This window comes from Sardina pilchardus, chromosome 14 (genome assembly GCF_963854185.1).
Source record: "Sardina pilchardus chromosome 14, fSarPil1.1, whole genome shotgun sequence".
Classification (NCBI taxonomy): Eukaryota; Metazoa; Chordata; class Actinopteri; order Clupeiformes; family Clupeidae; genus Sardina; species Sardina pilchardus.
In genome coordinates, this window is record NC_085007.1 from 31,546,845 (window position 1) to 31,562,870 (window position 16,026).

The 16,026-nt window shown below is 43.0% G+C and overlaps 1 protein-coding gene across 1 annotated transcript in view; it reads right to left on the reverse strand.

Moving 5' to 3' along the window:
- Positions 1 to 2,344: 2,344 nt before the first annotated feature.
- The window catches only part of dym (dymeclin), a 63,685-nt gene continuing 50,003 nt past the window's right edge, over positions 2,345 to 16,026 (reverse strand). Inside the window, exons 15-17 of the mRNA XM_062554118.1 lie at positions 13,656 to 13,838; positions 12,311 to 12,424; positions 2,345 to 3,918 (exon numbers count right to left, since the gene is read on the reverse strand). Of these exons, the coding sequence (XP_062410102.1) occupies positions 3,769 to 3,918; positions 12,311 to 12,424; positions 13,656 to 13,838 (447 nt within the window). The 3' untranslated portion in view covers positions 2,345 to 3,768. The remainder of the gene's footprint in view (positions 3,919 to 12,310; positions 12,425 to 13,655; positions 13,839 to 16,026) is intronic.

Here is a 16,026-nt window from a genome sequence, read left to right on the forward strand (position 1 = left end):
CCAACGTTTGAAGCATTGTACACGGGGATGCTCTCAATGGCATCAGCCACCCAGTAGAATTTATTTAGATGTAAATAAATAAAATATGTAAATTATTATGTATAGCCTATGTAAATAAATAAAAACGAATGCCACAAATCCTGTTTGGTTTTGTTTATTCTCAGCCCTCAAAATTGTGCATTTTAAACCATGATTAGTAGCCTACATTTAGCCTTCTGGAGACGGTATGCCTTCAATTAATGAAATAGTAGAGCCTAACAATTGTTTTGTCAGTTGATCTTGCAACATTTAGGCAAATTATAGAATTGCTGTCTTTGATTCTAACAAATAGATAATGCAAATAATGAATCCCGCAATGTTCTTTGGACAAGGAAAAAGCCATGAATGTCATTAATATGGGTCACATTCAGCGTGCGTCTGTGTGTCAGATTAACAATATCAGTATTGTTCATTCCTGTGTTCAAAACCCACTTCCAGTCATGATTCAGCATCAAGATCGTTTTCCTTATTGTCTGCCACGTCTTGTGAGATCATACCAGCCAATGGTGTCAAAGATAAGCAACAGTCTCTTTGTGTAAAAAGCTAGAAAGTGAGCTGATCCTGACCTTTTTTTATGGACAAAGATCACTTAAGCTGGACAACTCACAGCATACCAAGGCTAGTCATGGTAAAAATAAGTTACCGTTGACATTTCCATATGCCACTTTTTCGAGATTGACAGTTTTAGTGTTCTAACTGTGCATGCTGGGCTTTAGGTGTAAAACATAGAGACACATCTGAATGAATCAAATGAATGTATGAGAGTTATACCTTTCTATAATATAGGACATATTGAAAATAGCCATATCAGTTGTCCAGAAGTATTAAGCTGGTTCACAGTGAACAAGAACAGAAAACACATTTTAATATTTAGCTTGGAAGACAGAAAGAAAGTGGTTTCAATTTCAGTACGTAAGCCTCCTGGAGAAGGGAAGCAAGATTTTAATATGACAGACTTCTTTGTAATGGAGGGAAGCCTCTGTTGAGAATTACCAGTGCTTTTATGTTTCCAAGACCCAATATGAAATCATCTTATATAATTACATTCTATTGGTGTGCAGCCTGTCATACAGGGGACTTACATTGTGTACTGTACCTGAGCACGTCACAGGTCCAATCATGCCCTAGGCTTGTCTTAACACACGGGGATGGCATCAAATGGCACAGGGGGGGGGGAGAGAGAGAGAGAGAGATGATTCTTGGTTCTTTCAGGTTTATATGCATTGTACAACACTTCCAGTGCTAATAGGAGCATTGATTAGTGATTAATTAATGTAACAATGCATTGATTAAATTCTAGACATTTTAATTTGGAATACATCAGTTGCATACAGTGTGACCTTAGTGACCTGTGGACCAGATTTCTCCTGTTTGTCCTGTTGATCTCATGTGCAGTGCCAGTGTCTCTAAGCCCACACATTATTTCTATGGGGTGTCTTATAAATGGGTCATTTGACAGATAGATATGAAAACTACTTTTTTTTTTCAGCCTGCAGCTTTACTAGGATTGCTAGAATGAGTCAGGCATGAGGAATATGTCGGTGGTTTGTACAAGACCACAGATAAAGATCACTCCCACCGCATCCTCATCATGATGACGACATCACATCACTGGAATATCAACCTCTGCTACATGTTCTCAGCGCTTTATCAACACCCTCATTGAAGATGTTTCTGTCCCCAGTTCAGGAGCATGGCATCAACCTGCTAGGAATCAAACAGTGACATTAACTCCTCAGCATAAATATTAGTATTTAATTAGCACTTCATAACGATCTTTCAACCATATCCTATAAAAGTACAGAACGTAGGTGATAACCAAACATTATTTCTCTTACTACAACAGTCAGAAACCTGTAGGACATACACTTGACCTATTATCTGAAAGGTGATCTCCCAACAGATTAAATTACCCTCTCATACACACACCCACGTCAAACACAGACCTTTTATCTTTTGAGATGATGAACTAATAAGCGGTGAATATATGCATTTTTTGGACTCTGTAACGTAACACAAAAACAGACTGCAGAGGAAATAATCAGTGTTAATTCCAACTTAATTCCAACAAACAGGGGGAAGATCAAAGGGAAAAGAACATAAATGATGTTGGAAGTAAGCCTTAAACACATTCAGTGTCACTGTTTTAGTGAATAAACACAACTGGGAGATATACAAAGTGGAAAGAGATAATTGTTTACTTTATATGTTTATGAGCAACATATTTACAGGGAACTGAGAAGCGATAAAGATAGAACAAAACAAAGAGAAAATGAACCCACAGTGAAAAAGATCATAGTCAAACCAGGGGGAATTCATGTGTTTATTGATGATTATTTAATTTGGAACATTATCACATGTCATTACCTGAGTGGAGGAACATTCCAGAGTCTTTTTCTACTAGCATGTGAGCAACATCTGACTGATCATTTCTCTCCTTTAACCAGAAACCATTTTCAGAATTGCATAAATAAGAATAAAAGAAACCCTTGAAGATAAAGATGTTGAAAAACGTACAGGCATGACTGGAGCCTGGTTGGGCTGAAATGCCTGTGGTGGTGTAACATGTTAAATGTGAATTTGGCAGCCAGTAACAGATAGTCCCCTCTTAAAATGAGGTGCAAATGCACCATGCACATCAACTGCCCCTCATAACAGGCAAAAGATTAATTCATCTGGCTATTCTCTTTATAAGAGTTATGACAAAAGATCAAATTATCCATAGGCTCTTCCAAAACAACCACCGAGGGTAAAAGCAAACATGCTCTGCATTAATGTATACCATGAATGTACATGCACTGCCTGGTTGACATTATGTAAGGCTTAATATTAATGAGTCACTTGGATACTAGTTTAGGTTTCATGACCAAAACAACAACCTTACATTGAGCCTTGCTAAAAAACACAATCTTTTTCTCTCTGTGAAAATGAGACAATTTCTGAAATACTATACAAAAATAATTTTGGTGCTTATTGACCAAGAAAGCAGAATATCAATTATTTTGTTGTGAACAAATATCTCATCTAATTTATAACAATAAATAAATTATTACAAAAAGACGTAAATAAAAAGCACTGCTTTATAATAACAGGAATAAGCATACAATGTCTTACTGAGGTGTTGAACCTGTTTACAGGGATGTTGTCAGGGATAATGTCCTGGCCAAGGCTACATTCTGAACTATGACTTTAATAAACTGCACAAATCTGTTTGGTAATAGACAAAACCACATCTGTTTTGACATGAACACATAACCCAAACTGTGGTTTGAGCAGTCACAAATGACTGAGCAAACATTTACACACAGCAGGAACTTTAGTCTCAAAAAACAAAGGTATTGCATTTTCCCATCCACAAACCCATATAGAAACACTTAAACTGCGTCATCGAATTCTCAGGAAGTATTTCCCTAGCGTAGCCAGATTTCAGTGGAGCTCACTAAAGCCTGTTGGTCAGACTGAGCGTGGAGCAGGCCACGGAGGACGCTTGCTTCCCCTGCAGATGTGAGCCGCTGCACAGGTGCTTGTGCAGTCGGGCTTAACAGTGGAAGCACAAGAGCCTGATATGAGCAAGGAGCACAAGCAACACGGCCCGAAGCCTCTTCCAGAGTCCAGATCCCCTGCCACACACATACCCAATCATTCCGCAGGGTAAGAGGCACTTCCAAAACTATACACACTCATACCTCACACCAATATACAGCGACATCAGGACAGCCACACAGGCGTTCAGCTAGAGTCCATGCTGAAGAGCTCGATGCCCTGGGGGTTCCAGTAGAGGCCCACAGCGGAGCTGAAGACCAATGACCAGACATAGGGCACAAAAAAATCCTCAGGCTGATCCTCCTCCACGTACTTAAACTTCAGTTCTGGAAATTTCTGAAAGGGGAATCAGTCAGGAATACAGATTAGACATTTCTGTGAATTTTGAAGTTAGGTGTTTGAAGATGTGATACTAAATAGTTTGTTTTATTCCCTTATTGATCTGAGGTCAATCTAAGGTCAATCACCTGGAGCGGACACCATCCCAAATGAAAATAACCCATATATTGTTGGCCACACAAAAAAACTACGGAAACAAATGTTGTTTATGTGCAGTCATCATTTTTAGGTTAAACCTTAATACATACACCAACAACAACAAACATGGCACACAATCCCATGCTAAGATGCTGAAAGAGGGTCATCTTCCAAGACTAGTTTAGATTTGATTCAACTTTATTGTCATTGTGCAGAGTACAGAGAGCTGGAGGGAGAATACAGATCCTGAATCCTGTGAATCATTATTCCTCATCATGTGAGGCAGCCCACATGAACCCAGCCTCACCTAATACTGCCAAACCTGACCATGGACATCCAACATCCAGCATTGGAGGATGACCTGAGACCAGGGGTAGGCAACCTTTACTTTCAAAAGAGCAATTTGTTTTACCAAAAATAAAAAATGACTTGGGCTAATCAAACAGACTACTGCGCCTTTACGTTGATTCTAAGCGGTTCTCATCCCCATTTCCCTTTTGCCTTGCTCAAACTATTGCTCCACATTATGATAGTAACAATTGTAATAATTATCATAACAATGCAATTATTATACAGATCTTGCAGCTGGCTATGTAAGCTAAGCATTCCTTGACATTTTTACTCAGTGTCCAAATGCAATGTTCCATAGCGATTTCATTGTTTCCATGATATGAGGATCACACAAAACTACAAGCCCAATTTTCATGCAAGCTGGCGAAATGTAGCGAGGGAAAAGTTCTGAATCGCCAGGCACCATCAACTTTTACAATGTTGCATGGCATGGTATTTGGCCTGCATGGATATCTGTGCTCTCAGAATGATCTACTTTCGAGATGTCTTCAACATTACATTTTGTGTATCCTCTGTCTGCAGACCAGACATCCCGCTAAGAATTCAGTCGCAGTGGTGGTGAAGGCATACATTCATTCAAGCATTTAATTGATTATTAAATTGATCTGTTTTACTCCACGACTTTTCGGGGAGTTTGACACCATCGCTTGCTAAGTTAAAGTTAAAGGGACGCAAGGATGTGACAAAGCCTATGATGCGTACAAATAAACATAGTTTTTTTACACATTTTACACGGCATAGGCTACTGGCTACATATTTTCACAAGTTAATAACGTAAGGATGCATTAAAGCATTGAAGAAATAAAGATAAAAGATAAAGATAAAAAGTAAAAGATATTTGATTAATTTCTATTTTTAAACAAAGCGAGGGAGCCAACAGAGAGTGGCTGAAGGGTTGCTGAAGGGTTGCCGCAGGTTGCCGACCACTGGCCTAGACACATGGCGTGCTGTTAAGTACCAACCAAACCTGGCCCAGTATACCTACTACAATAAAGCAACAACACAACAGCAGGCAGATAAGCAGGCACACTCAAATGGGCCTAACCCAAGCCAAGCAGGCAGCAGTGAACCGTTTCCACGGATCCCTGTACTGGTAGGATCTGAGCGGCACAACAGCAGGTCAGCGGCTGCTCTACTTTGAACCATATCAATAATATACCATCAGCAACTCCTCAGGTTTCAGTGCGGGGCCCAGACCCCTGACTGGTCGTGTGCTTCAACCCTGGCTATTCAGGGGCTGACAGAGGATTCTGGTGGGCTACACCCCTTGTTAATTGTGCATGGACAAGACAGTAGGTAGCTTTTATGAGGCGAGGAAGGGGGGTGTGTGGGGGCAGGGGCACTGTGAATCAGGTCTGTGGTGAACTGGGACTCCCACCTGCCAACTGGCATGGGCAGGGTCAGGGTAGGGTGACACATACCAGACCTGAAAGAACATCCTGAGGAGTCCAAACCCAACACTGCACTCTGAATGAGATGTGTCTGGTAAAGGGAATGCTGTGCACTGACACCTGCTCTTCACACCCTTACATAAAAATATGAAGGAAAAGCCTAGTCGCAGAATTACTAGTGACGTAAATAAATACGGGCTGCAAAGTTTGTATCAGTTATCAGTTCCAAACATATTTATGACTTCACATATTTAGGTATGAAGGTGGCCTAGAGATGGGATCATCAAACACCAGACAAACTCCAAGAGCACCACACCTCTCCAGCTCCCTCTCTCAGCCTCAACAACCATTTCGCTGTAGATGGATAAGACTAAGAGTTGGACTGGCTTGGACTGGTCAATCCAAAGCTCCATTAGCAGAGGGCTGCTGCTGCTGCTGCACATATCTGCGCTTGCAGTGTGGGAGTCTGAACTCGCACCTCTGCAATATGCCTACTGTGTTGCCATAACCACAAAACAAGGTCAGGTCCAGAGTGCAACACCCACGCACAGGCCCCCAGCATTTGCTGAGAAGTGAAGGGCCAGACAGTGCCCAGGATTGGGTCATGGTTTGCTGAGCTCCAAGCTCCCCCCTACCACACATCAGTCAGTCCCCCCCCACCCGCCCTCGCAACTGTGCTGCTATCTGCCCTGAGAACTCCCTGTTCCCGATGCACTCCTACAGTCCAGACAGGCAGGGCAGGCGACGGTTAAGAGATAAAACAACAATCCTTCAGTTGCACCATCAGGCAATTAACTATGAATGCAACTGTTATGCTCAACTTCTGTCTACCTGAATATCTACATACAACAGAGTAACTGTATTATGTTGATGGTGTGTGATGTATTATGTTGAAGGTCTTCGGTGTGTGTGTGTGTGTGTGTGTGTGTGTGTGTGTGTGTGTGTGTGTGTGTGTGTGTGTGTGTGTGTGTGTGTGTGTGTGTTCGTGTTCGCGTGTCGGTTAGGGTGGTGGGTGGAGGGAGTGTTTCCATGTTAGATCCTCCCTTGCCTCCTAAGGAGCCAGACTGTCTATAGCTTATCACTACAGAGAAAGTCAGTGCTAGCCAAACAATACATTCCACTGGCGCTGTCGCTTACTGGCGCTCCCAGCCACTGTGCTCAATGGCCAGGGGAGCAACACAGGGCCGTCTCTGTTGATATTCAAAAGCAAGGGAGAAAAGAGGGAGGGGGGAGGAGAAAGAGAACGAGGGAGAATGAGAGAGGAAGAGAGAGACACAGATAGAGACAGAGAGACGGATGGATGGGGGGTAATGGGCAGGCAGTCTGGCGGACTGGCTGGCTAGCCCTGGATGAATCCTTTGTCTCTGTCTGGCTGCAGTGTCAGTGGCGCGGGCAGGCGGAACAGGGACAGACTGTGCCGGGAGGCCGCGGGTGAGATGGACACAGGCTGTTCCCTAGAGCTTTCCCTCCTTCTGGACACTCTTTTGATCTCATCAGCAGAGCACAAATGGGCACTTTCTTTCCCGCACTCACAAACATACAAGATCATAGAATACAGACCAACAGAAAACACAAACACACGAGGTAGACATACAAACTTGGAAAGCATATACGCTTGCTGTTAGGAAACAGTTAATCTACTGACAATTGTATGATTATTCAACTTAACTGCATTATTCTAGAAAAGCTAGTAGAATGATGCTGGGTTATCCTTCATGCCTTTGCCAGGGTCAACTACTTAAGGACAGCACAGGAACTCCACCAGCCACTCAGCCAAAGGATGCAACCCTCTTGGAAAGCAGGGCTCCAGGGCTGCTCAATGGAGCCAAGGGAAGCGCTGAACCATGTGGGCTCCTCATTACACTATGGCCTGACCCAGCCTAAGCACTACCAAAGAGCACGGCAGCCAGCCGTGAGTAAGTTCTGCCTGGAGAAGCGAGGGGGGGGGGGGGGGGGGGGGGAGAAGAGGTGGCAAATCTATTCACGTCAGTCTTTCTTGATATGGTCGGGAGTGTAGGAACGGAGGCATGCCTATGTGTTCTGTGTTGTGCTGCTGGTGGCGAGGGGATAGCTCAGCTGATTCACCAACGTTACAAAAGTTTGATGGAGACTTATGAGGCAGGCTGATTGACTGGGTCAAAGGGCCGTCAAAGCCTCTTCTGTCTACGTCTGAATTCCTCAAGATTGCAGCCTTTTTTTTTGTATAAAAATAGTTGGCGTAAGTGCAGCTATGTGTGTCGAAAGCTCAATAATGGGCTTATTGATAATTTCACAGCACATAAATCTCTGTGGTGAGGTTTCCCCCGGGGTGTGTGTGTGTGTGTGTGTGTGAGTGTGTGTGTGGGTGGGGGGGTGGGGGGGTTGGTTGATGAGCGGCAGACAGAACCGACGAGGCTCACGGATGATTTGAGTGCTGGGATGACTGACCTGGTTTCTGGCACATGCTGCAGCAGCCATGCTAGACAGCAGAAGGCAAGTTACATACAGAGCAGGGCGGCAGACCGTGCCACAGTCAGTGAGCTGCACTTCCTGTTTCTGACAACATGACCTTAACAGCACAAAAGACATCTCTGTTCTTCCTTGGGGTTGGTCGTCACAAACACAAACATGCGTTGTAGTAAAATCATGGCTTCAGTGAGTCAATCAGCATTATTATCGAATGTACTAAAACACTAGCAAGGTGGTGTCTTGACTTGACGATTTGTGAGATGATGGGTTTGAGTTGAAAGAGTGGGTGTGAGGAGAGGCTGCAGGCCTGCTGAGGAGTGTTGCTCGCTCTGCTGGGATAGAGAGCACTGAAGCATCTCTGGGCTAATTAGCTTCTGCTAAAGGTCAGGAGTAGCAGCCATTAGCCTTGCAGCCAGGATGCCATCACTCTCATGTGCCATTGAAACATATGCCACCTTCTCACCCACCCACACACTCATATACAATCCTATGCGAGAGGCGCGAGGAGCCCTGTAATTAGAGCACAGGGGAAGAGAAAGAAGGCGTTGGGTGAGGAAATGGTCTCCGTCCCACGGGCTCTGAAAGAGATGTATGCACGGCTCTGACCCGCGGAACACCGAGCACGTGACCGAAAGCACAATTAAGGCCGTCATCCCCCGCAGATGGACGACTCGCCGCGCACCGTGCCCACGTGCCGCCCGCCTGATTTATGGCCCGCTGGGAAGCGTTCCCCGGGCCGGGCTGCCCCTCTCGGAGAGCGAGGAGGTGGCGCGCGCCAGCGGCAGATTTATGTGCTGGAGGACGAGCGCGTGTCCCCGGCGTGCCGCTCTCCTTGAGAGGTCGTTATTGCGGCATCGGCGCAGGTGGGATGACGGATAGGTGTATGGAGGCCATTAGTGCTGATGAAGATCAGTCCTGACCCTCTCCTGTATCCCACCCTCTCCATGCTAATGATCCCTGTTCCCCCTGCTAGCCGTGCCGCATCCCTCTTCATTCAATTAAGCCTCTTTCACATACAGTGTGTTACAGTGTCAGATAAGAACAATCCGGAATCGATAGCGAATTGTCTCACTTAGGCGTCAAGTAGAAGAATGTTCTACATGTCTTCACTCTCACATGAAAAAACAAGTTAAAGTATAGCGGGTGTGAACCTCTGCCACATGAGAGACAAGGTGTTTCTCAATACAGATTACATCGAGTATGGTCTCCGGTTCTTGCAAGTTCAGGCTAGTTTAGCTTGGGAGCCCAAACTCAAGGATCAGAGGATGCAGTACAATCAACCAGCATTTAAGAATTACAGCAGCATTCTAGCTGACGTCAAAGCTCAGCTTGAGTCTAATTGTACTTTTACCTTCATTTCAACTGATTTTATAAGAAAACAAGCATCAGCGGAAGCATCTGCCCTCACGTGAGGACCTTCACATGTCAAGACAAGCGAGACTAGCTGTCTACCGAGCAAGGACACAAGCAAGTCTCACTCTGGTTCGTTCGTTCAAGCTAGCCTTAATTATTTTGCTGGGATATATGTTTCCTGATATCCCTGTTGCATGATGTCAAATTAAAAGACACCCTTAAAACAACCAAATATTTTAGAGTAGACGTGTAGCATTCTAGAATCTTTGTTTTTTCAATTTAACATCTCAAAGTCGAAGTAGGGTCAGTCCTCCACAATCACTCAAGCGAGCAGTAATGGAATCGGATAAACACCAATGCTGCTTGGAAATATATTTGTATTAATGCATTTTGGCAAGTTAATTTCAAACTGCTACAACACAATTTTCTGACTTTTCATGTCTGGAATAGACTTCAATTAAAATTCCATGATATTCCAGAAATTCCATGACTTGTGGGAAGTTCTGGGAACCCTGAATTACTTCATCTAACCGAAACAAGGATTAGCGCAGAGAATACTGCCACACCCAACAGCACTGTCACCTCATTATGCCTTTTCTCACACCAGTCGTTTATCTGGTAGAGGAGGTGGGACGGGCTTTCTTGTCTCTAACGAAGTTGTCTCCAGAAGTTGTATACAGCTATGACTCAATTGAATATCATGCTTTCATGGCAAATGAGCCCTTCAAGTCATACTTGGTGGCTATTGTTTTTTCGGTAACACTTTACTTGACGGGTTCATTCATAACACATTCATAACAGCGGTCATTAACTGCACATGAAGCATTCATGACTGATTCGTGAAACATGACTCAACATTTATACCAACACTTTCATGAATGTGGAAGACAAAACGACGAAAACTTGTCAAAATAAAAGTCCGACAATCTAGTAATCCATATACAGGGTGTTATGAATCCTCTCCAGCATTTGTAAACATCTCATGAATATTTTATGAAGTCTACTTCAAATGTCACTTTACTATACGAGTTGTGAAGAATCCATCATACTGGGAAGTGAACTACTGACCATCTGTGGACCTCTGAATGGTTGGACATTCCTGTTTTATATATCTATATAGTCATTGGTGTAGACAATTAGGCATTCTTCAGAGGTTACTATCATAAAATAAACAAACAGACAAAGAAAAAAATTAAATTCTCCTGGACACTGGACTTCCACGTTGACTAAGATGTGACATAATCAGATTGGCTAAAACAAAACAGACAGCAATGCTGCTTTGCGATTGTTGGACTTTTATTTTGACGTTTTGTCTTCCACATTCATGAAAGGGTTGGTATGAATGTTGAGTCATGTTTCATGAAACAGTCATGAATGCTTCATGTGCAGTTCATGACAGCTGTTATGAATGTGTTATGAACGAACCCGTCAAGTAAAGTGTTACCGTTTTTTCTAAACTGGACTATTGCAATTCATTGTTAGCTGGCTCATCTGCTTGTGCAGTGAGACCATTACAGCTGATTCAGAATGCTGCAGCACGTCTGGTCTTTAATCAGCCAAAGAGGACACATGTTACTCCTCTCTTAGTTACTTTCCATTGGCTTACCATAGAAGCCAGAATGAAATTCAAATCCCTCACTCTGGCCTATAGGACACTTACTAAAGTCTATCAGAACTGGCCCACGGTATTTCGCATGCACTGTTAATACTGCGACAACTCCTGACCACGCATTTACCTTACACTATACTGAAATGTAAAGGGACCCAGCGTGCCAGAGGCTATTGTGGTATCAGACACTACAAATTATGGCCAAGGTATTTTACTAACTTACGCTGCGCAAAGCACAGGGCGAGGAAGACATTTGTGAGATATACGTTTTGTTTGGAGTGGCATACGGGGTAGGCCATCAACGATATATATAACGATTTTCGGTTAATTTACTTTCGGATTGTCAGATTATATAGCTAAATGTTGGGACTGAAGGGCACTGAAATCTGGGGGGTATTTGATGGTTCACTATTAAGTTTCATGTCCTTGAAAGAGTGTCAGGGATCCAGCATGATTGTTGTTGTTCTGGCAAGGATCTACTCGAGTCAGGTGAGGTCAAGCGCGGAGGTTGGGGCTATGTCGTCATAACATTTCCGGATCTGTGTTAACATGGCAAAATGTAACCAGGGTTTTCAAAAACTCCCACTTTAGAAGCCGGTTACAAAAACTATCGGATACAGCCTCTGAAACTATCAGCGTCGTGTAAAGGCAAGGTGTAACCGATACTGAAAAAAAGTCACAGGTTGCAAAAAAACAGCGTTGTGTAAACAGGACCTACATGTAGGTCACACTCAAGACTCTTTTCCTCTGTGATTCCTTGTTGGTGGAATGATTTACCTAATGCTTTTCATTCAAGTGATCTTTAAATCTTCAAAAACTGTGAAGACTGTTTACATTCTATTTATCTAATTCATTCTCCTTACATGGTTTTATATATTTATGCTTATTGTTATTATTCTGTTAATCTCTATTTAATATTACAATTATTGTTAATTTTAATGTTAATGCAATGTTAAATCATTCATTATAAGTCACTTTAGACTTAGGGACAAAATAAACATAAACATAATAACTATAACTTAAACAAAATAGACAAAACTGCATTATTTAAATTGTGTCTAACATTATTAATTCAAATATTAACAAAAATATGTGCTACCTTCAAGCGGTCTTTGGGCAGGGCGACTGCACCCTTCTTGATGACCTCTTGAACCCTCTCCACAGAGAGGTCAGCTCCTGCCTGCTCCAGACGCTGGCTGAAGAAGCCGATGACCTGTGGGCAGATGCGGAGGAGTAAACTAGCAGCAATCGATGATCGAGGAAGCCTCTGAGCAAACCTAAAAACATTCTGCACACCACATTATAACATTTAGAACACTTAGAAATGGGTGATACACAGGTTGGGCCAGTGGTAGGGGCAAGGGTCAAAAGGTGACTCTTTTAGAGAACAATTGCTATGAGAAATGCATCCTGCCAACATGCAACAAGAGAAAATACTTTCAAATTTGAAATGCTTGGCAGATGCATAAGTTCATCCTGTTGCTCCAGTAGTATTTATTTGAAGAGCTTGGTCAAACACCCTATGTTCTCCATTTTAACAAATTTTCATAAATATATATATTTTTTCTTTTCTTTTTTAAAAAAATTCTTTAGAGCTGTAATTGGGTATTTTTATTGTATGTATCTTTACTCAAAACAACACAACTTCAATTGTAATGATATTACCTGAAATACACAATTAAATAACATGACTTACATGTGTTATTAAATTTTTTTAGATATAGCGTTTTGGAATCAAACTCTTAATTGGCAGGAAGGTCGCATCCTCTGCCAGGGAGGTTTTGTTTTTTTGTTTTTTTAAAGGAAAAGTTTTATTCATAAATACAAACGGTGACAGATAGCATAAAACACCAACTAAAACACAAGTCAGAAATAAATAAATCTGAGCTGTGCGCAGATCCAGATTTTTTCACTTAGATTTGAGGCTTTGCACACAAGCCTAATTTACTGCTCACAAACCCTCTTCATTAGTTTGCCACCCTGCATCACTATCAGGCAGAAATCCAGCAGGAGGAAAAGTCTCATCTGTAGTACGGTTTCCTTTTTCCTTTCCTTGTAGAATGGAACGCTGCAGAAAGAGCTAGTTCTCCCAGCCTCTGTGCACAAAGCCTCGTACATCTCACATCCTGGTGTTCAGTGCCAGAGGATTACAGGCTGTGTGACATATCATGTGTGCATGTATGTCAAGAACTGTCTGTGCATGGAGGCACATGTAGAAGCCTGCAAGTGTGCCTATACATACATGTGTAATTAGAATGCATTCAGGCAGCTGTATATAAGCTTGTCCATGGTCCACGGTTTAGTTTACGCTATGTCTTTGAAGATGTGTGGTTTCTCACTGATCTGTATGCATATTCATTGATGCGTGTGGTGTGTGTGTGAGTGTGAGTGTGAGTGTGAGTGTGTGTGTGTGTGTGTGTGTGTGTGTGTGTGCGTGTGCTCACCGTGTCCAGGTTCTGCATGATATCCTGGAAGGAGGGGTGTGAGCGGAACTGCTCAAACAGCTCCCTCTTGTAGAGCAGTGCGTATACCAGGTTGGGGTTGTGGTGCAGCGAGTTGGACAGGCACGAGTTGATGATCTCTAGCATCATGCGGATCACCTCCTCGATGACACTCAAGTCCTGCGCCTGTCAGGGGACAGAGACAGCACAATATTCAGCATGAGAACTCAAGGAAGACAGACGGAGTGAACAGAAGTGTCAACAGAAGGTCAATACCATTGCACCTTTGTTCTGCCAGTGGAGGTTGTAACAGAGACGCAATGGCAACAAGAACATTTCAAGAACAAACTGTTTTCTGATTGTGAAACAACCCATCATTTTATTTAAAGGAATACACCATCTTTTTGGGAAATCAGCTCATTTGCCATCTAAAAGGGAGCTATAGGCTAACTGGTCTAACCCACTTGTGGTGAATGATGCCATGCTAAGTTACCAGTGCAAGACTGGGTTATTGCACGCACAGAGAAGGGAAGGATATGCATCCTCTTAACTAACTCTGCGCTGGAGCAGATAAGCTAATTATCCCAAAGGCTGGCGTGCGCTTTTAAGTGACATTCAGCAAACATCAGATAAACAGTCTACACTTACATATGTGGAGTAGCATAGATACATGTAAACATGTAATGGCAATACGAAGTAGCGTTTGAATGCGTCAAGAAACACATTCATATGTGAATGCATGTGGTGGTGTGTGTGTGCTTGTGTATGTGTGTGTGTGTGTGTGTGTGTGTGTGTGTGTGTGTGTGTATGTGTGTGTGTGTGTGTGTGTGTGTGTGTGTGTGTGTGTGTGTGTATGTGGTTGCAAAAGCCTGGTGTGGCCTGGACTTGGCCTGATTTGATCTGTGTGCAACAGACTCTGTGATGTGGCTGCTGTTGGACGAGACAACACATCAGCACTTTACAGTATGCAAAACAGGAGCATTCTCTAGCTGCCACGGACACCGGTCACCCAGTGCAGCCTGGACCCCCACAGCACACATTCTCCCTCACAAACACAAACACACAAACGTAGACGGGAAAGTTCCCTCTAAAGGACAGTGACGAGAGAAGCGGTTTTAGTGTACACAGAAATGTCTATTGACCTCCAACTGGGCATGTTCTTCTGAAAGAAGAGAAGGAGGCGAGTCCACTTTATGGAACATCCTGCACAATTAGCACCACAAAATACGTATACTGATATGTATTTCAAAACAGATCACATAGAGAGAGAGAGAGAGAGAGGTAAAAGTGTGGTCTCCATTTTCAGATAGGATACAGAACAGCTTGTTTAAATGTAGTTCATTATTGTTCTCTAAGTATTAACTAGATGCGTGTGAAACTTGCGCTCCAGTCTGATCAGAGAAGAACATGGGGCAGACCACTGAACCCTGACAGGAAATAAAGCACCACGATAGCATCTTCACTTTTCATACACACATCAGGAGAGCGGGGGGGTGGGGTGGGGTGGCTCAGGAGAACTGGTATCATAGCATATTGCTTCAATTCAGGGACCTACACCAGGGAGATATGCTAGCACTAACACTACAAATAATATGTCCATGTATTTGGCAACTGGATAAGATCTACGCAGGGTGCAGTTATGCTTGGGTGCTGACAGCAGACTGGAATCTCAACCTTAGTCTCAGAGGACAACCTGGCTAAGAAAAAAAATGTGCAGTTTTTTTGGTCATTCCGATTAAACTACTTTGAATCAAAATGTAATGTCATTTATTTACATGGGGTATGTCCTATTCCGATCAGGTGTGAAGGATAAGAAAGGGTAAGAAGATGGGGAGTGAAGGATAAGAAAAAAAGGTCTTTGGAAGATTTATTGCAACAGTTATGAGTACGAGGAAAGAAGAGTTTACATGTGAGGAGAAGAATAATGCCACTGACACACTGCGTTATACAACAAAACTGAACAAAAAACAAAACCATAACCACATATTCTAAAGGGCTGCTCAGTCAAGTTACCATAGAAACACACATGAGAGAACGTCGATATGTGGCCTAACATCAAACACCAACCACCAGCAACAGGAAGCGACAGCGTGAAACAACTCTTTAAAAGAGTAAACAACCTGTGGAAACACGCTTTAAGTGGGAGCACACCTGGCAGGCAGCTGCATCTGAATATGTAAAATATACACTAAGATGTACTGCAGAGGGAGACCAGAGGGAGTGGAGCCACACACGCTCTTTAGCGCTGGATGGCAACACATGCAGGAGGGAACAGACTAATGTGTGTTCATGCATGAAACCAGTAGTCTGAGCACCGTGTGAATAGAATGCCCCTTGCCTGGGTATCAATCAGCTTCACGGGGCTCACAACGTC